Source organism: Myotis lucifugus, unplaced genomic scaffold (assembly GCF_000147115.1).
Source record: "Myotis lucifugus unplaced genomic scaffold, Myoluc2.0 scaffold_419, whole genome shotgun sequence".
NCBI lineage: Eukaryota > Metazoa > Chordata > Mammalia > Chiroptera > Vespertilionidae > Myotis > Myotis lucifugus.
In genome coordinates, this window is record NW_005871467.1 from 682,925 (window position 1) to 703,001 (window position 20,077).

Genomic DNA, 20,077 nt, shown 5'->3' on the forward strand with positions numbered 1-20,077 from the left:
CCAGGCGGCCGGGAGGTTCTCGGCTCCATTGATTCCGGGGCCAGGAGGCCTCTCGGCTCCATTGATTCCGGGGCCAGGAGGCCTCTCAGCTCCGCTGATCCGGAGGCGGGAGGCCTCTTGGCTCCGATCCCGGGGCGGGAGGCCTCTCGGCTCCGCTGATCCCGGGGCGGGAGGCCACTTGGCTCCGCTGATCCCGGGCCGGGAGGCCTCTCGGCTCCGCTGATCCAGGCGGCTGGGAGGCCTCTCGGCTCCGTTGATCCCGGGCGGGAGGCCTCTCGGCTCCGCTGATCCCGGCCTGGCTGGCCGCCATCTTGGCTGACAGTTAATTTGCATATACTCACTGATTAGCCAATGAAAAGGGTAGCGGTCGTACGCCAATTACCATGTTTCTCTTTTATTAGTGTAGACTAGAGGCCCGGTGCACAAAAATTTGTGCACTGGGGGGGGGGAAGGTCCTTCAGCCCGGCCTGTGCCCTCTCACAGTCTGGGACTCCTCGGGGGATGACCATCTGCTGGCTGAGGCCTGCTCCCCAGGGGATTGGGCCTAAGCTGGCAATCAGACATCCCTCTGGCAGCCCGGCAGCCATTGGGGGATGTCCACTTGCCAGCGGGGAGCAGACCTAAGCTGCAGTCGGACATCCTTAGCGCTGCCACCACCACCACTGTGCTGGCAGCCGTCAGCCTGGCTTGTGGCTGAGCAGAGCTCCCCCCTGTGAGAGCGCACTGACCACCAGAGGGCAGCTCCTGCATTGAGCGTCTACCCCCTGGTGGTCAGTGTGTGTCATAGTGACCAGTCATTCCCAGTCTTTCTGCTGTTAGGGTCAGTTTGCATATTGCCCTTTTACTATTTAGGATAGAGGCCTGGTGCACAGGTGGGGGCCAGCTGGTTTGCCCTGAATGGTGTCCCAGATCAGGGTGGGGGTCCCGCTTGGGTGCCTGGCCAGCCTGGATGAGGGGCTGAGGGCTGTTTTCAGTGTGCCCGAACCCCCTTTGGGGTGGGGGTCCCCACTGAGGTGCCTGGCCAGCCTGAATGAGGGGCTGAGGGCTGTTTTCAGGCGGGCCAAGTCTGCAACTGAAGCTCCCAGTCTCTCCTTTTTTTCTTTTCTTTTTTATTCTGGGATTTATTTACCTTCTGTAATTGAAACTTTGTTGCGGCTCCAGCTCCGAGGCAGGCTGGCTGAAAGCAGGTATCTGGGGTTTGTTTAGATTCTATAATTGCAACATTGTTGCTTAGAGTGCAGCTCAGAGCCCAGCCGCTGCAGGCGGGGAACCTTGGCTTCCTCCATCACTGGAGCAAGCAAGCCTCCTGTTCGCTTCAGCTGCCTGGCTGCCGGCCGCCATCTTGGTTGGCAGTTAATTTGCATATCACCCTGATTAGTCAATGGGAAGCATAGTGGAGGTATGGTTAATTACCATGTTTGTCTATTATTAGATAGGATAGATTGCCTAGGAACTTGTTTTTTCAGTAGAAAACAGATTCTGAAGTTTTATATATACAGATTAGAAATTGAGGCTAAAATTGGATTTTATTTTAGCTTTGTAATATAATAGTAGGACTTCTGGTGCTTTTAATATTTTCCTTTCCTTTTTTTATCAAAGTCAACTCCCTACATTAATATTTACAGTTTTGCCCAGGTTGCGGGCTCAATCCCCCGGTGGTGAGTGTGCAGGGGGAGGCCTAGCGATAATTCTCTCTTATCATTGATGTTTCTGTCTCTCTCCATCTCATTTTCTCTCTGAAATCAATAAAAATGTATTTAAAAAAAATACTTATAGTGTCGCCCAGCCAGCCTGGCTCTGTGGTTGATTGTCGACTTATGAACCAGGGGTTCTTTCTATTCCCCGTCAGCGCACATGCCTGGGTTGCGGGTTTGATCCCCAATGGGAACGTGCAGGAGGCAGCCGATCAATGATTCTTTCTCATCACTGATGTTTCTATCTATCTCTATTTCTCTCCCTCTCCTTTTCTCTCTCTGAAATCAATAAAAACATATTTTAAAAAGGAAATTATTATTTTAAAAAATACTTATAGTATCTACCATATGTTGTTAAGTGGAAAAAAACTAGTTGCAGAAAGTAACGTATGTAGTATGATCCCAATTAGGCTTAAAAAACAAATACACAACAAAAGCAAAACTATGTGTGGCACATGGTAGGTACTCAAATCTGTTGATTCTGTATGTACCCATAGAAATTGAAGATACAATCCAGAGTGTTTGGAGAGGTTACCTCTGGGAAGAGGTATATAGTCTAAAGTGTGTTTTTATTCGATATACTTTTATGTTTGAATTATTTGCAGTGAGCATGCATTACTTTTGTATACATGTTTTTAAACAATCAAAATATTAAGAAAAATTTACAATCTGTGGATAGACACCTCTTCTCAAATAGGTCCACTGCTTCTTATATCCTACAGTGCATATCGAACAACAAAAGACAACTATTTTATTTTACTTTTTAATCCTCATATGAAGATATTTTTCCCATTGATTTTTGTTTTGTTTTGTTTTTTAGAGAAAGAGTGGGAGGGAGGGAGGAGGGGCACAGAGAGTGGGGGGAGAGAGAGAGGTGAGAGAGGCACATTGATGGGTTGAATCGGCTGGGGGCTAGGATCAAGCCTGCAACCGAGGTGTACAGGCCTTTGATCAGGAATCGAACCCACGACCATTTCCTCTGTGGGCCAACGCTCTAACCACTGAGAAAACCAGTCAGGGCAAAAAGACAGCTATTCTGACTCTACAGAATTATTGATTCTCCAGTAATCAAGAAAAAAGCAGTGATCAAACCTATTTGCTCAGTGTCATTTCCATGTAATTTAATAAGTTTTTTGAAATAGAATTTTTCTAAGGAAATTTTCAAACATACAAAATTGAATTATACCTGTCTCCCAACTTTAGTAGTTATCAGTACATGACCAATCTCGTATCGTGTCTAGTCCCACAGCCAACCCACTGTATTTATTTTCAAGTATATTTTAGATATATAATTTCATCTATAAAATATCAGTATGTATATCTAAAAGATAGGACTCATTTTAAACAAAACTAAAATATCCTATCACATTTAAAAATGAGCAATAATTCCTGTATGTCCACCATCCAATAAGTTTTTAATATTTTGCAGTTTAGTTACTAATTTTCAACTTAAGTTACTATTTTATTTACTTTCATTGTTTATATCCTTTAAACTCATGTCTTTTTCCTTTCAAATTTAGTATACATTTTCCCTTGTAGAGTTGTAATGAGACCAAAATGATGGTTTTTGCTTGACTTTGCTTACATTTCTTAAAATCAAAATGAGAAGCTTGAATAAATGGCTGAGTAATTTTCATTTTCAAATTTAAAACATGATTCAGATATATATTATTGAATTTTGCTACATTAGAATGGGAGACTTGATTCATACCTTGACTGTAATAGCGAAGTGACACAAGTCACAAATCATGATCAGATTTATTCTTTTGTTCAAGTGCTTTTGTGATATCTTGTCTGACTGTAATATTTTTGTTTTACATAGGTCGCTAATTAATAGAAGATGGCAAAGCCCAGCCACAGCAGCTACGTCCTTCAGCAGCTAAACAACCAAAGGGAATGGGGTTTTCTCTGTGACTGTTGTATTGCAATTGATGACATTTACTTTCAAGCACACAAAGCCGTTCTAGCTGCTTGTAGCTCCTATTTTAGAATGTTTTTCATGAACCATCAGCATAGTACTGCACAGCTGAATCTCAGCAACATGAAAATTAGTGCTGAGTGTTTTGATCTCATTTTGCAATTTATGTATTTAGGAAAAATAATGACAGCTCCCTCCAGTTTTGAGCAGTTTAAAGTGGCCATGAATTACCTACAGCTGTACAATGTTCCTGACTGCTTAGAAGACATACAGGATGCGGATTGTTCTAGTTCAAAATGTTCATCATCTGCTTCTAGCAAACAGAACAGCAAAATGATATTTGGGGTGAGAATGTATGAAGATACTGTGGCTAGAAATGGCAATGAAGCCAATAGGTGGTGTGCAGAGCCAAGTTCAACAGTAAATACACCACATAACAGAGAGCCTGATGAAGAGTCTTTACAATTGGGTAATTTTCCTGAACCACTATTTGACGTGTGTAAAAAAAGTTCTGTGTCCAAATTATCTACTCCAAAAGAACGTGTGTCACGACGCTTTGGACGAAGTTTTACCTGTGATAGTTGTGGATTTGGCTTTAGCTGTGAAAAATTATTAGATGAGCATGTGCTAACCTGTACTAACAGACATTCTTATCAAAACACGAGATCCTATCACAGAATAGTAGATGTTAGAGATGGAAAAGAGAGTAATATCAAAGCTGAATTTGGTGAAAAGGATTCTTCTAAGACATATTCTGCACAGACAGACAAATACAGAGGAGACACAAGTCAGCCTGCTGATGATTCAACTTCAACCACTGGAAGCAGAAAGAGTAGCACAGTGGAGTCTGAACTAGCCAGTGAAGAAAAAAGCAGAGCTGCCGAGAGAAAAAGAATCATTATCAAGATGGAACCAGAAGATATTCCTACAGATGAACTGAAAGACTTTAACATTATTAAAGTTACTGATAAAGATTGTAATGAATCCACTGACAACGATGAATTAGAAGATGAACCTGAAGAGCCATTTTACAGATACTATGTTGAAGAAGACGTCAGTATTAAAAAAAGTGGTAGGAAAACTCTAAAACCTCGAATGTCAATGAATGCTGATGAAAGAGGTGGTTTAGAAAATACGCGACCCCCTAACAACAGCAGTCCAATACAAGAAGATACTGAGAATGCATCTTGTGAACTGTGCGGACTCACAATAACTGAGGAGGACCTGTCATCTCATTACTTAGCCAAGCACATTGAAAATATCTGTGCATGTGGTAAATGTGGACAAATACTTGTGAAGGGTAGACAACTTCAGGAACATGCTCAAAGGTGTGGAGAGCCCCAAGATCTGACAATGAATGGGTTAGGAAATACTGAGGAGAAAATGGACATGGAAGAGAATCCTGATGAGCAGTCTGAAATAAGAGATATGTTTGTTGAAATGTTGGATGATTTTAGGGACAGTCATTTCCAGATAAACAGTATCCAAAAAAAGCAGTTATTTAAACATTCTGCCTGTCCTTTTCGGTGCCCTAATTGTGGCCAGCGTTTTGAAACTGAAAATCTAGTGGTTGAACATATGTCTGGCTGCCTAGACCAAGACATGTTTAAGAATGCTATCATGGAAGAAAATGAAAGAGATCACAGACGAAAGCATTTTTGTAATTTGTGTGGAAAAGGATTTTATCAGCGGTGTCATCTAAGAGAACACTATACTGTTCATACTAAGGAAAAACAGTTTGTGTGTCAGACATGTGGGAAGCAGTTTTTAAGAGAACGTCAGTTGCGACTGCACAATGATATGCACAAAGGCATGGCCAGGTATGTCTGTTCCATTTGTGATCAAGGAAACTTCAGAAAGCATGACCATGTACGGCATATGATTTCTCATTTATCTGCTGGTGAGACTATATGCCAGGTCTGCTTTCAGATATTCCCAAATAATGAACAGTTGGAACAGCACATGGATGTTCATCTGTATACATGTGGAATATGTGGAGCAAAATTCAATTTGAGGAAAGATATGAGATCACATTATAATGCCAAGCATTTAAAAAGAACATAAATCACTTTCTGTGTTCTAATGTTTAGTTGATAGCAGAAAAACACCAAAGCAAAGGATATGAGCTATTTAGAAATTGATTTCTTAAGATTAATTGTTGGAAAAAAATTTCAAGGCCCTTTTACCTTAAATATTTTTGTTTAGGATCTTAAGTATCTACATTTTAGGTGTTATTAAATGTTTATCATTTTTGTTTTTTCTTAATAGAATTCTTTGTTTTTAGTTTGTTTTAGCTATGATTAAAAATTTCTTTTAAATGTAGACTACAAGTGGTTGTTACCCCTTTAATGACTATTAAACTTTAGTTTTTTATTAATAAGGTGATGACTTCACTATTTCTATGTGGGTTTTTTTTTTGTTTTTTGTTTTTTTTTTTTTTTACGGTTATCCTGTGAAATTTTAAACCCAACATCATTGGCCATTCCTATTTAAATTTTAAAAAGTAATTAGTATTTGAAGCTATCCTATTCACTTTTAGCTTTTTTTATCTTTTCTTTTTGGTAAGTTGAACAGTGATTGAGCCATTGTTTATTCCCCTCTTATCAATGAAATTCATATTCTTATTAGGCAGGTTAGGTGCACTGAATCTAACCTTGAAGGTTGACATGGGCTCAGACTTGGCCCAAAAGAATTGATAGACCTAAGAAAATTCCTATAAATGAATATTTTCCTATAATTGATAAAATATTATCATTTAATAATCACATTTAAAACTTATATTAAGTGTAAAACCCAATGACTTTACTCCATTTGAGAAATTTGTGAGGACAAGTCATTTTGTTTTGTGATATTAAATTTAACTATGATAGTTAATTAAAAAGACATATCTTGTATTCATTTAAAATAATTTAAAATATTCTGATTTCTAAAGTGTGTTAGTTTATCAGTTATTTTTGTTTATATAAATAGATTTTAATAGTTCTCTAGGAATATGACATCTAAAGAAAAATGATTTTCACCTTTAAAAGTACATACTTTTGGAACTTTGAGATTTGAGAAAGCTGCCATGTATATTGATAAAATTAATAAAATAAAAAAAATTACAAATCTGGTTGTTCTATAAAAGGAGAGTGTGCAAAAAACTGTCTTGTGTTTCATACTATTAAGATTTGGAGAAAATGTGCTTTGGCAAATTGCAGTTTATCACCATGCTTTATTTATTTTTTTTCTGTAAAGGACTACAAAATTTGAGGACTATAAAATAATCACAGAGCATATAAATGGAAATAGTTTATCATTTTTTAGTTAAAGTAGTATTACTGTTAGGTATTGCTGACACAGGGTCTACATGAATTACATGTGAGTTAAAACACTGGCTAACTGACCCGCCAATAAACACAACTATTGGATAGAATGCCTTTTAATGTGAATTACTTGCATTGTAATACCATTATAATGAACGGGATTTTAAATAACTACTATATTTAAAAGTATAATTTTGTGAGTATAAATAGTATTGCTCTTTTTTTACATCAGATTTTTAAGATATGCAAGTCATATTTTTTAATACAACTTTCATTAAAGAACAAGTTGCCAGGAGAATTGAGAGATCTATTGACTAGCACAGACTTAGTTGACAGAGAAGTATTAGAGCACAGTGTGAGTCAGAGATTTGTGAGGAGACATTGAGGTGTTAATAGGAATAGTACAGGAGCCATGCAATATTAAAATGGGAAGTAGAGGTGGGAAAAATACACAAAAAGATAAATGAGAAATCAAGGATTTTTTTTTAGAGCTACATAGAAAAAGTGATTCATCTTAGTCTTGGATACAGTACTTTAGCAAGTAATTAAATCTGAAATGCAACTTAAAATGAAATATGCCATATACATTACTGATAGGAACCTGATAAAAGTTCTGTAACAAACCCAGAGACGATCAGAATAGTATAGAGAGATAAATTTAAACCAAATTTCTAAACTGTCTAGTATCATAGTAAACAATTTTCTCTGGGACCACTGTTTTACATGACCCTCATCAAAATGTATTGCAATGGCTTTTTCATCATAAAAGAACAGGGTTCTTTCTAAATACTACCAGTCCATTTCCTAATGGATTGTCTATTCTATTAGGAAAGGGGATATGATTTAAGTGTTTTGACATGTACTAATAGCCAACAATTAGTAACCAAATATATAAATACTAGAGGCCCGGTGCATAAGTTTGTGCACATTGAAAGGAAATTAATTAGAAGAAATATTTTAGAGGCCGGGGAGGGACCACGGGAGGTTGGCTCCAGGGTGTGACCAGCCCATATTGCCCAGTCCCGATTGGGGGCATCTCGCCCAGTCCCCATCGGGGCCGGCTGGCCGGGGAGGGACCATGGGAGGGCTCCAGGGTGTATCTGGCCCTTCTCGCCCAGTCCGATCGGCCGGACCCCAGCAGCAAGCTAACCTGGGCGGAGTGTCTGCCCCCTGGTGGTCAGTGCACATCATAGTGATTGGTCGAGCAGTCAACCAAACGGCTGACCGATCAGTCAGACACTTAGCATATTAGGCCTTTATATATATAAACAGTCTCTAATTTTACATGACTGAGATGTTCACAAAACCACACCTTAACGATGTTGTTTTCTCTGTCTCATGTTATAGAAAACAACACCTTTTGTTCTAGAACTAGCTACAGAGGAAGCACAGGCTTTAAGTATAATGTACAGTTTTCCTTGTTAAGGCAGAGTTCATTTAAAGGCTACTTGCCTTTTAAAACTAGGAGGAATGAAAAATATCCATCACCTCTGACCAGCCCAGTTTCCTCTCATTTTTTACCTTTCCTGAGGTTGAATTACAGCTTTGGAGCTTACTATTGCTTCTTGCCCTTTAGTGCTGTGAAGACAATGAATCAAGGTTATGGAAGCTGTGTGCTCCTCTTGCCTTTATAATTTGAATGATCGGGCTCCAAATCTAAAAATGAGAGGGAAATCTGGATAAATACATACACAATCTTGTTTTTCTTTCTGTCTCATAAACACAGTCTTAAAAGGACTTTTGTTCTCTAGCAAGAAATTCTAGAGTAATGGAGTCAGTGCCTAAAAAGCTTGCCATCAATTACAGTGCCACTCAGATGTTTATAATTCTGTAGTAAACAGGACTAAGAAACTCAGAAATTAATAAAGCACAACCAAGGGGCAGTGGACAATAACTCTTAATCACTCATTTATTCAGGGAAATGCCTTACCACATAAAGTAAAATAGCACATGGCTAATGTTTAATGTGTGAAGTTTGAATACAGACAAGAATGAGAAGAAGGATTCCAGGGGCTAGTTATAAAAATAAAAGAATTAAAGTAAGGTGTTTGCTAGGGCACTCAGAGCACCAATTAAAAGGTAAAATAATAGACTGACCTGGAAAATCCCATTTAAGTAATGTGGTTGAGGACAAAAATATGAACAAGTCATAAAAGTTGAATAAAAAATTAAAGATTTGAAATTTTCTGTGATTTGAGTAAAGATTGAAGTAATTTGGTAGGTTAAAATAATTTGATTATGCCCTGGCCAGTGTGGCTCGGTTGGGCATCATCCTGTGCGATGAAAGGTTGCTGCTTGATTCCCAATCAGTACACATGGCTGGGTTGTGGGCTCAATCCTTGGTCTAGGGTGTGCAGGAGGCAGCTAATCGATGTTTCGATCCCACATTAATGTTTCTCTCTTCCTCGCCTTCTCTCTAAAAATCAATAAAAACACTTTTTAAAAATAATTTGAATAGATTAAAAAATTGAGTTAGAGCTATAGAATGCCCAAGAAAACAATTATGAACATGCCAAGGACATGCCTAAATACTTGAGATAATATACCAATTTTTATATTCTAAAAGAATGGGAAGTGAGGGTGGTGGTTGTTGCCAACTTTCTCCCTGGTTAAAACAATAACTTGTTTCCCTAAATCACTTAAGGAACTTGCATATTTAATAGGTCTCTGGAAAATCCCCCCCAAAAAAACAGTGAAATTGTTAAACAAAAACTTGTCATTTTTAAAAGCTAAATCGGTACCAACCAAAAGAAAAATAACCTGAATGTGTATGTGCACATATAGTTGAGAATAAAGAAATTTGGTTTCTTTTTCTTAATTTTAAATGGTTTTATGAGTTAAAATTCTTTTTTTTTTTTTTGCCATTAATCTACTTTGGTCAGTTCCTCATTTTTCCTCACCATCCCCACCTCCAGTGTATCATCAAATGCTTCTCAGTGATAAATGCTACTGTTCTGCAGGCACCCTAGCATACTAGGATCCTAAGGTACTGAAAAGTTCTGTGGGAACATATCCTTGTGGTATGTTCTCCTTAATACTTGGGGTATAGTAAACAGGGTGACAGATGAATGCCAGGGAACTGAAGCAAGTAGAGTTATATTTGGTGTTAAGAAGTTGAAGTGGCAGGCCAGATTTGGAAACTCATGATCCATCCATCCCAGGCTCTCACTAGTAATCCTCGCATCCATTTAGTTAGCACTCTTTCTACGCTGCTAAATGCTTTACATGTGTAATTCTAATCTTTACAGCCTTATGAGGTAAGTATTATTCTAATTTTTCAGATGGGGACTGAGGTTCAGAGAGACTTTTTTCCTGAGACCACACAGAAACTAAATACTAGATACGAGTGTTGGAATTTGAACCTAGACCTATCTGATTTCTACATTCCTGTATTTCACCACTAAGCTACATACTCCACCTACCAAGAAGTACAAAGAAGGGCCTTTGCAGCCTAGGAACACGTGATAAAGCTCCTATGAGACTGTGCTTCTTGTTCATCACCTCTCATCTGAGGTGCCTGGTAACATAGCTGGTAATAGTGGGTACCTAATGAACATGTTGAATAATGTAAAAAGAATCAGTTGAAAACAAAACTTTTTATTTGAATGGGTCATTCAGGATGATGTTTTAGAAATAAAGACTAAATACTGATATGTTTCCATTTTCTTTATTTAAATTTAAAACAGTGGTATTGTCAGCCACTTTTGGGACCCATGGTAGGTGCTCAATTAAAAATTAATTTGAATTCAACTTACATATTTCTATATTTGTGAACTATCCTCTCTTTTCCTTATTCCTGACCTTTATGTTTTAATTTTCCCCACCAACGCTCATTTCCTTTTACTGATTATGAAACTGATGAATAACTCAAATCATTTGAAAACATTCCCAAGAAAAATCAGGACCCCAGAATAAACAGTTTCCTCTTTTTGCCTTAACAAAAGATGTGGATAAGAAATTTTTCATTTCTTTGGCTAAAAAACAAGACAAAATCCCTAATTACCATATAGTGATTGGTTTGATTAAAGTTTATAAAGCAATCAGAATTTGCCTAAAAACAAAAGTTGTTCTTTTCGCCCAGCTGGTGGGGCTCACTGGTTGAACATTGACCCAGCACCAAGAGGTCCACAATTAGATTCCTGGTCAAGGCACATGCCTGGGTTGTGGCCTCGATCCCCAGTAGGGGGTGTGCAGGAGGCAGCCTGTGGCTGTAGATGTTACTCTTCCATGTTTCTATCTCTCCCTCCCTCTCTAAAAAAAGAAAAAAATCAATAAAAATTTAAAAAAAATTTCTAGCCATTTGTAATTCAATTTGCAAAAAACCACTATGGCTTTCTAGTGTAAACTTGAACAAGTCTTACTTGTAAAAGAAATGAAAGATAATTTCAGGAAACAACAGCTGTATATCCACCCTAACCTAGAAGCAAAGTTTAAACAAATGAACAGTTATTTAATGGTTTAAGTCAGCTGAAACTGATTTTAATGTCCTGCATCTATTGCCAGATTTCTACAGCCTATACAATAGGTTTTACTTCTGTGTTAAATCTACTGCTTCGAGGATCTATCTGCCAAATTTTATTTTTTAAGTTAGAAGAATGGGTAATGTCTATATAATTTAGGTTACCCCTTTTCATGGTCTATCAAACTCAAGGACATATTTACTGGGTAACATGGGAAGAGTCTCACTAAAACCAGATGAAATTTAGCTACTTATGAAACTATATGCTAGCAAGAGGCAAAATGCAAGGATTTAGAACTTGTATTGGTAAATATTAATTAAATGACTGTAGCAGCTTGTAAATTCATGCTAATTTTAAACCAATTTAATACCACCTACATATTTATATGTACATGCTTACTTGATTTTAGCTTTAAGAACTTTAAGTCCTATTTAAGTTGTTCCCTTATATTCAGGAAAACCAAATCATTGAGATTCATTAGTGACAATTGTTCACCCTTTCTATCAAAATCCACCACAGATCACTAGGGGGCAGGAAACCATTATGATTTCTCATTATCATACTCATTTGTTAACAGGAAAAGATGGTTGTGAAGATTATAACTCAGTGCTTGGCTCTGAATTGAATGCATCAATGTATTATTGGCATTATAATAAGTCAGAAATCACAGGAAATCAAAGGATGACCGAAAAAAAAAAGAGACATGGTTTCATTTCAGAGTCAGGAATATTAATTTTATGTGAGAAAATTTCTATATCCTCACCTATTTGAGAAAGGAATAGAGTTAGGTAGACAGCCTATGAAGCCCCCAGTTAAACTTTAAAAAGTTACTATGTTTTTATTCTATTTAAAGCAATTGCTTATACCAATGGGGATTAGCAGAATTCATTTTTAGATGAAATAATTCTGAGCATACAGATTATGAAAGTCATCTTTTCTTTCAAATGTTTATATGTTCCCTGATGGGGGTGGGGGGTGGAAGTGTTTTAAGAAACAATTTCTTTGTTAAAAAATTAAGGCAAAGTGTTGTTGCAAAAAATATAATTTTACCCACAATCACTGGGGCAGGTTAGGGAAGCTGTGAATTTAGGAATTTGAAGGAAAAATCTGTGTGTGTGTGTGTGTGTGTGTGTGTGTGTGTGTGTACTTTATTTTCATTTACAGAGGGTATTCAGTATTTAATATTTGGAGAAAACCATGTTAACTTGATGTTTTACTTTTAAATTTGTTAGGTCTATGTTTCAAACAGATTTGCCAGTAATAAGTTAAAGTACACTGTAAAATTATTTGAAGGAAAACACTGTTTCCTTCCTCCCTACTTTCATCTACCTGGCTGACATCCTATCTTTATGTTACAATATTTATGTGCTTTACCCATTCTAGCTTAGATAATGCAAGGGGTGGAAAAGTGTCCCTATAGTTGGGAGAATTATTTGAGTGATAAGAACGCCTTATATTTGAAGGGTATAATGAGTTACATTGGGGAAGAAATTAAATAAATTCAAGTTCTAGGAACTATGCTTTTGTTTCCATTCTTTGTTCTATTAATAGTGTGCTGGTCTGATGCCAAAAGCCATAAAATTCTGACCTAAGACATGTATCTTGCAGAGCAGTCAACTTGTAATATTATCTTTCTTGAGTTTTGTCTTTTTCTGTGTGGCAGTGGTGAAATAGGGCCTTCTAACCCTCTGGAGAAGTGAGATCTGAATTTGGAGAGGACCTGGGGAAGAATCAATCTTCAACAGATAATCTTTAAATCCAGACCCAGGAATATCAGATCTGAAGTGACACCATCTTTTCTGTCTTCCTGACAAACCTCATCAGCCCCAAATGTTCCAGTTACAAGCATCCAAGAAAACTCAGAAAAGACCACTTTGAAATCACTTTGTTGTGACAAAATTGAATCACGGCGACTCTCTTAGTATCTGTGGAAAATCTGCTAAAGAAAAGTAGAATATTCATAAGACTTCAATGGGTAAAGTTATACTAAAATGAAACTATATGCTGATTATCTTCAAGGGTCCCTTCTAAAAGGCTTGCTAGGCTACTGTAAATATCTTTCTATAGTAATAAAAGCATAATTCGCTAATTAGACCAGGCAGCCGAACAACCTTCCGGATGACCTTGACCTTCCGGATTAAGCTGGGGCTGCGAGGGCTGAGGCAGCCACCACGGTCACTAGGGCCGAGCCCCTTGCACGAATTCCATGCATTAGGCCTCTAGTAATCACATAACTGTGTAAACATATAATTCTAAACTTAATCTGAATCAGAGTTTACATATTATTAAATGCTTTTAGACAATTAAAAATACATAAAATATGTAGAATGTAAATAAAAATGTGGGTACAGAGAAAAAAAGCAAGAACAATACTTTAACAAGAAAAGATAATATCGTTATTACTGTAATGTAACATTTACCCTTTTTTACTGTATATATGCTACAAACTTGATTATTAATATTAATGAAGCTCCCTTTTAAGTCTGTTAACTTGAAGGAAAAAACAGAAGTGGTATTATTTCTTCAATAGTGGTAGATTTTCACAATTCACAGACAACCAAAAAGAGTGTATCTTAAGGCATTATTTTCTTTTGAACTTAGCAATATGCCTTAATAGGACAGAATGAGTTTCTGTTAAACACTTGTTTTCAGTATTAATGTTTCTCAGTTTTCAAATTTCAAGATAAAATTCAACTAAGTATTGAATAAAATAATGGTTAACATATTTTAAAAGTCCTTTCATGGGGAAATGAAATGTTTGGTGAAATTTTAACCTGGCTACAAATACTTTTAAAAAAATACATTTCTAGCCATATTATTTTCTTATTGTGAGTATACTTGTAGTTTTACTTTTGGTTAACTGTGTACCCAATTCATCATTATTATTGTTATTATTTTATTGTACAATATTAAGATGTCATATATTTTCAGAAATGTTTATTATGTTTTCATACCTATTCAAATATTTTAATAAGGAGTTGCACAAAGAGATCTAACTTAGAGTATTCATAATAGTATATGCAGAAGTTAAGTAATTTAAACTCTCTAGCTATAAGATAGGATAACTTGAATATTCATTCTAATAATTAGATTAAAAAATCAGAAAAAGTTAATTACAATGTGTGGGTCCAGCAGCAAGAAGGGAGAAGAGAAATCCACTAAAGATTTCAAAATCATATGAATTCAATTGCTTTAAAATAAAACAAATAAGTTTAGAAAACTGTTAGTTTCTGAAAAAACAAAACTAGAGTTAATCTCTTTTGGGAGCATGAGGAAGCCTACAGAACAACAGACTTATAACAAGTAGGAAACAGAAAAGATAAAAAATATTATCAGTAATTAAAGGTTCCAGATCAATATAGTAGAGATTCAATAATTTTTAAATGACTAGTAGAATTAGATTCACAAAAGGAATATGCTTAAATTTTGACTACTAAAATATGAATATAATGAATAACAAGTGATTTAAATGCATTCTACAATTTGATTATTTTCTGTATATTACTACAAAATGGAGTTTATTGGGTTACATGGAGAATTTTTGTTACATTTCTAATCCATTGCTTTTACCTAATAAAATTCCCTCCTCTATGTTCAGAAGTTAAACTGTTTGTATATTACTTTTATTTATACTGTACTTTTCAACCTGACTTTTAAAAAATTATTTGTCTGAAATGTTATCAATTCCTTCCATTCTCTAATACCAAAATAATAAACTATCTGATGTAGCTAATTATAGTAGTCCTGAGAAGCTTCAGAAGTACACAAAGAGAATTACTAAAATGATTACTGCCAAATCCTGTTTTTTTAATACACAATGACTGCAAAAGTACTAATTCATAGCAAACACAGGTGGCAACACATTAATTAGGTTTCTTTATAATACAAAAATAAACATTTATAAGAATCCACTGACATAGTATCTAGCTCTTTCAAAGGGTTGGTTAATTTGTTTTTCAGAATAACAAACATAATTTATTTATAGAAATAACTTCCTAACCATTATAATTCATTTTGTTTCTTTTCAGTTAAAGAGCTTATTAATTTTGTTTCAAGTGATCAGCAATGAGTACTCTCTTCATTTCAGATCAGTTCTCAAAGACGATTGTCTTAGTTTCAGTTAATTTTAATTTCACTTAATTTAGTAAGTGTCACCAATAATGGCATATTAAGTCTGACTTCTTTCAGATGATTTCAGACTATTCCACAAGAGTCTAGTCTCCAAGTTAGCCCTCTACAAAACTGAAGTAAGTATTTATAATCTGCTGTGGTCACAGATTTCTCTCCTGGAAAAACCTTTTTTCTAGGTTTGGTTCTGATAGCCTGCAGTGCCAGGCATGGTAGTGTCCTACCCCAGGCTACCGTGTATCTATAATTTAATTGTAACTTTTAAAGACAGTTTTCCAAGACTCAAATAAGCAAATAGTGAAATTTTTCCTATATGACAGGTGATTGGATAAACATATTGGGACAGGATACTTCCAAGAATTACAAAATGACAGTATGTACAGAGGTCTTAAATATAGTAATTAGTTTGACACCAGTTTGCTCATAGGTCCTCAACGTATAGGCTGCTACTTACTCCACCTTTTCTTCAGGCCAACATTACCTCCTCAAATCAATCCACAAACTTTATGAAGGTTGAACCTGGGTAGGTAGGGACTGAGAGGGTGCCAGAAAAATCCATAAAATTTTTCCCCTAGTAATTTGGGAAAAAATTTATTCTTAGTCTCCCTAGAGCAGGCCTGACTATCCATGTACAAAGTTTTAGACCTTATTTTATTCATCTTTGTATCTCTAGTACAAGTATTTTTAGATGTGACTTTGTTTCATCTTTTGATATTTGCAGTTTGAGTACAGAAATATAAGAGGTAGGCAGATAATCTTCCTCTTATACAGGAAAAATATTCAGTTTTTTTGGTCACTTTTAATAAACATTGAACTAGTGAATCACTACTGTGTTCCAGGTACTTTTCTGGCTGTTAAGGATTAATTAAAGAGGGTTTGATATATACTAAAACTCTTGGTTTTTCCACACTGTGTTGAACCTCAGCCTTTAGATTTTAAAAATACATTGAAACACATAATATTTATAATCTGCCAAACAGATTTCATTTGGTGAAAATCAGTAGTAATTTCTATGTAAATAGTAGGATTAGTAAACTTTGTCTTGAGTGAATGTTAATAGTCAAGTTTCAAAAATGAATTGTAAAAACATAAGGGTATTTAGACAAATTACTGATAATCCTACCATCTAGAGAGAACCAATTTTGATGCATTTTTCATATACATAAGATTATCCTACATATGGGATAAGAAGTTACAAAAGTCTTGTATCTTATTTTCCACTTAATTATGTCAAAAACATTTTTCTGTGTCATTAAAATTCTTGTAAACAATTTTTATGGCTACATAATAATTCATCATATAGATATACTATAATTGATGTAATAATTTTCTTATTGTCAGATATTTAAGCCATTTCCTTTTTAATGTTGTTATCATAAATAATACTACCTGAATGTTCTATTATTTCTGGATGAATCCCACATGGTAATGCTAAATAAAGGATATGATCGCATTTAAAGTAAAGAAAAAATATCACATTGCCTTCCAGAAAGATTGTACTAATTTACATTCCCACTAGTAGAGTTTACCTGTTTTGCTGCACTGTTGCTGGCTGTGATGAATATTATTTGATCATAAATTTGCTAAGTTGATAATTTTAATAGACTATATTTTTAATGAATTCTGAGCCACAATCATCAAAAAGAACAAGATTTTAAAAAATCAATACCAATATAGAACAATGTAAAAATTCCAAGGATGCTCAGTGTATGGTAATGTTCTAGGACTAAAAAAGTTTATCCTATATAATAAAAGCCTAGGTGGTGTCACACCCTTGCACGACTTCGTCACAAGATGGCCACATGCACGGAGGCAGGGCCCGGCAGCTGATCCACACGGTGAGGCCTGGGGGTCCCGCGGCTCTACGCAGGGCAAAGGCAGCCCATCCGGGCATCTCCACCACCTCTTGTGGAGGAGGAGGGTCCCAGCGGAGGAGGAGGGTCCCAGCGGAGGAGGCAGGTCTCGGCAGGGGAAGGCAGTTGGGGGCAATCAGGCCAGTAGGGGAGGGCAGTTGAGGGTAATCAGGCTGGCAGGGGAGCGGTTAGGGGCAATCAGGCAGGCAGGCAGGCGAGCAGTTAGAAGCCTGCGGTCCCAGATTGTGAGACCTGTGGGATCAGGCCTAAACAGGCAGTCAGACATCCCCCAAGGGGTCCCAGATTGGAGAGGGTGCAGGCCGGTTGAAGGACACCGCCCTGCCCCCCCCCCCCCCCCCGTGCACAGATTTTGTGCACCTGGCCTCTAGTTTCATATAAGATCAAATGCAAATACTGCATCTTTTTTGGGAAAGCTCAGGATACCATCTAAAGTGTGAAACATGTTTACTAGGTAAAAAGAGCAGAAAAAAGATATATTGATAATGAAAATACAGATAAATTGCTACTGTGGTTTTACAAAGCCATGTTATAGATGAATGTGGTCGTTAGATTGCAAGAGTTGTTTGTAATACTGTACATAGAGATAGTACATAGTTACTAAGAAGCTCTCCCTCCTGAAGTTTTAATTTTAGTGTTTGTGTATACCAATTGGCATGTTTGCTTTTTGCAATCTTGCGTTGCCTGAGGTAAATGTGTGAGAGATCTGAAGAGTTTGTTTTTCTTACAGTTCTGCTTTCAGTTGTAGCTGAGAGTCTGTTTCTAAATCACATCATATTAGTTCTACAAATATTTGGATGGTTCTCCAGCCCTCTAATCCCCCCTTTTTAAATAACTACATAAAAGACAATAATTTGCAAGAATAAAATCAAGAGATATGTACTCACAATTTAAGGCAGCTTCAGTAGAAAACTTTTGGTTTTATCTTTGTCTTCCTAATATTTTCTTTAAAAGATTTCCTAGTTCATATTTTTCTTTAATTTTAATTCCATGGAAAAGGAGATGGGAATTGTGGTTAAAAACAAGAACTATTTAACTAATGAGGTGAACAAATTAGTAGGAAACATGTTTTTAAATGTTGGAGATTACATATACAACTAGGTAAAAGAAAGGTAAATGTTCATTGATAGGCTTTGCAGTGGTTCTCAACCTTCCTAATGCCGCCACCCTTTAATTCAGTTCCTCATGTTGTAGTGACCCCAATTTCATTGTTACACATTGAACATAATTAAAGCATAGTGATTAATCACAAAAACAATATGTAATTATATATGTATTTTCCGATGGTCTTAGGTGGCCCCTGTGAAAGGGTCGTTCGGCCCCGAAAGGGGTCGGGACCCACAGGTTGAGAACCGCTGCTTTATAGGGTTCTACCAACATTACTTCTAGGCCACAGATTACTTAAGTTTCCCAGACAAAAACTTTGCTCCAGCACTGTCTTACACAACTTTGATATGGGCTATCCATTACTACCCTCTTTCCCCACCTCCCATAGCCCCAGGGGGTGGAAATCGTGGCAGATAAAGTCCTTGAACCCATCCTGTCCACCTGAAGACGCTCTTTCTTGCTTGTATCCCCGCTCTTGTAGGACCACTAGTCTGTATAAGATTTGCAGTTGCCCCAGGATACGATGCTTTCCTCTTAACCCAACTACTACAACCCATGCAAACAATGCCTTTCCTCCCCACTTTGCTGGCCAACTCCCGCGCCTGGCTCGGCCTGGCATCTCTCCCAGGAAGCCCCCGCCTGCACTTTCCCGTCTGCATGTGCCCCTCCTTTGTGTTCCCATAGCACTTCTCTCCAATTACGTTTATCTCTTTATTAGACTCTCAACCTCACAAAGACAATCTCATTTGTCTTCTTACTGTCACATGGAAGGTGCCCCTTAAAGCTTGTTGAAGAAATGCCTACGGCTTCCTCCCGCCATGCGAAGTGTTAGCCCAGCGATGTTGTTGCTGTTTCCTTCAGGAGCCCATCTATCGGAGTCAGCTTCTACCCCGGCACCGGGTGCCAGGCAGGACTTCCAACCCTAGTCTCAGGCTCCTCTGAGAAAACGAATTGTTCTTTTCACCTACCTTCTCTGGGGGGTTATGCCTCTAATGTAACGTGAGCTAAAGAAAGTCTCACTCGGGCGAGCTTGTCACAAACACGCCTCGGGTCCGTTCATAAAACGTCCCAGCGGCGGGGGATGAGAGGATCCGGCGCGGGGGGGAGGGGGGTGCTGGGCGTGAGGCGGGGTTATTTTAGGGAGCAAACGTGAGGGTCTGATTATAGATTTATCCCATGATTAACTCAAAGTGGCTGATAAAGCCCTTGAAACCCAAAATAAAGAAAGCAGTGGAGAGAACAGGGAGACGAAATCAGGAAGCTTAAAGGGGCAGGGCCAGCAGGAAAAATGGAAAGCGAGGTAGAGAAAGTTTAAACGCTGGGGAGGCGAGTTGCAGCCACTCCCCAGTTCCTATTGCGCGCGGCGCGGGAGTGGGGGGGCGGCGGGGGGTGGGGGGAAGGTCGGCCTTTTCGGGCTCTCTCTCGGGCTCCCGCCCGGGCTCCTGCTGTCCTCGCCCGCCAGGAGCGCTCACACCTACTGAGACGCTGCGAGGTACGCCAAGGGCCCAGTAAAATGCTGGGCGGCCGCAGCCCGATCCCAGCACACCAGGGTTATTTCCTTTTCGCCTCCGGCTTAGGGGGAGTCGCCTTCAGG

At 37.7% G+C, this 20,077-nt stretch overlaps 1 protein-coding gene and 1 non-coding gene across 5 annotated transcripts in view; one reads left to right on the plus strand and one right to left on the minus strand.

Annotated features, from left to right (window-relative positions):
- Window positions 1-15,110, plus strand: part of ZBTB1 (zinc finger and BTB domain containing 1) — a 32,564-nt gene extending 17,454 nt beyond the window's left edge. For 2 of the 4 annotated variants that reach the window (XM_023743916.1, XM_023743917.1), the window contains one exon: window positions 3,517-5,989. In XM_023743916.1, the coding sequence (XP_023599684.1) occupies window positions 3,535-5,676 (2,142 nt within the window). In that variant the 5' untranslated portion in view covers window positions 3,517-3,534 and the 3' untranslated portion in view covers window positions 5,677-5,989. Of the gene's footprint in view, window positions 1-3,516; window positions 5,990-10,198; window positions 10,569-13,040 lie in introns of those variants that run through there. The other 2 variants (XM_006102571.3, XM_006102572.3) reach the window with 2 other exon arrangements.
- A 320-nt stretch (window positions 15,111-15,430) lies between these two features.
- Window positions 15,431-15,499, minus strand: LOC111823199. The gene has a single exon (XR_002826208.1). It is a non-coding gene; the product is annotated as a small nucleolar RNA SNORD2 (small nucleolar RNA).
- Between the last annotated feature and the right edge of the window lie 4,578 nt (window positions 15,500-20,077).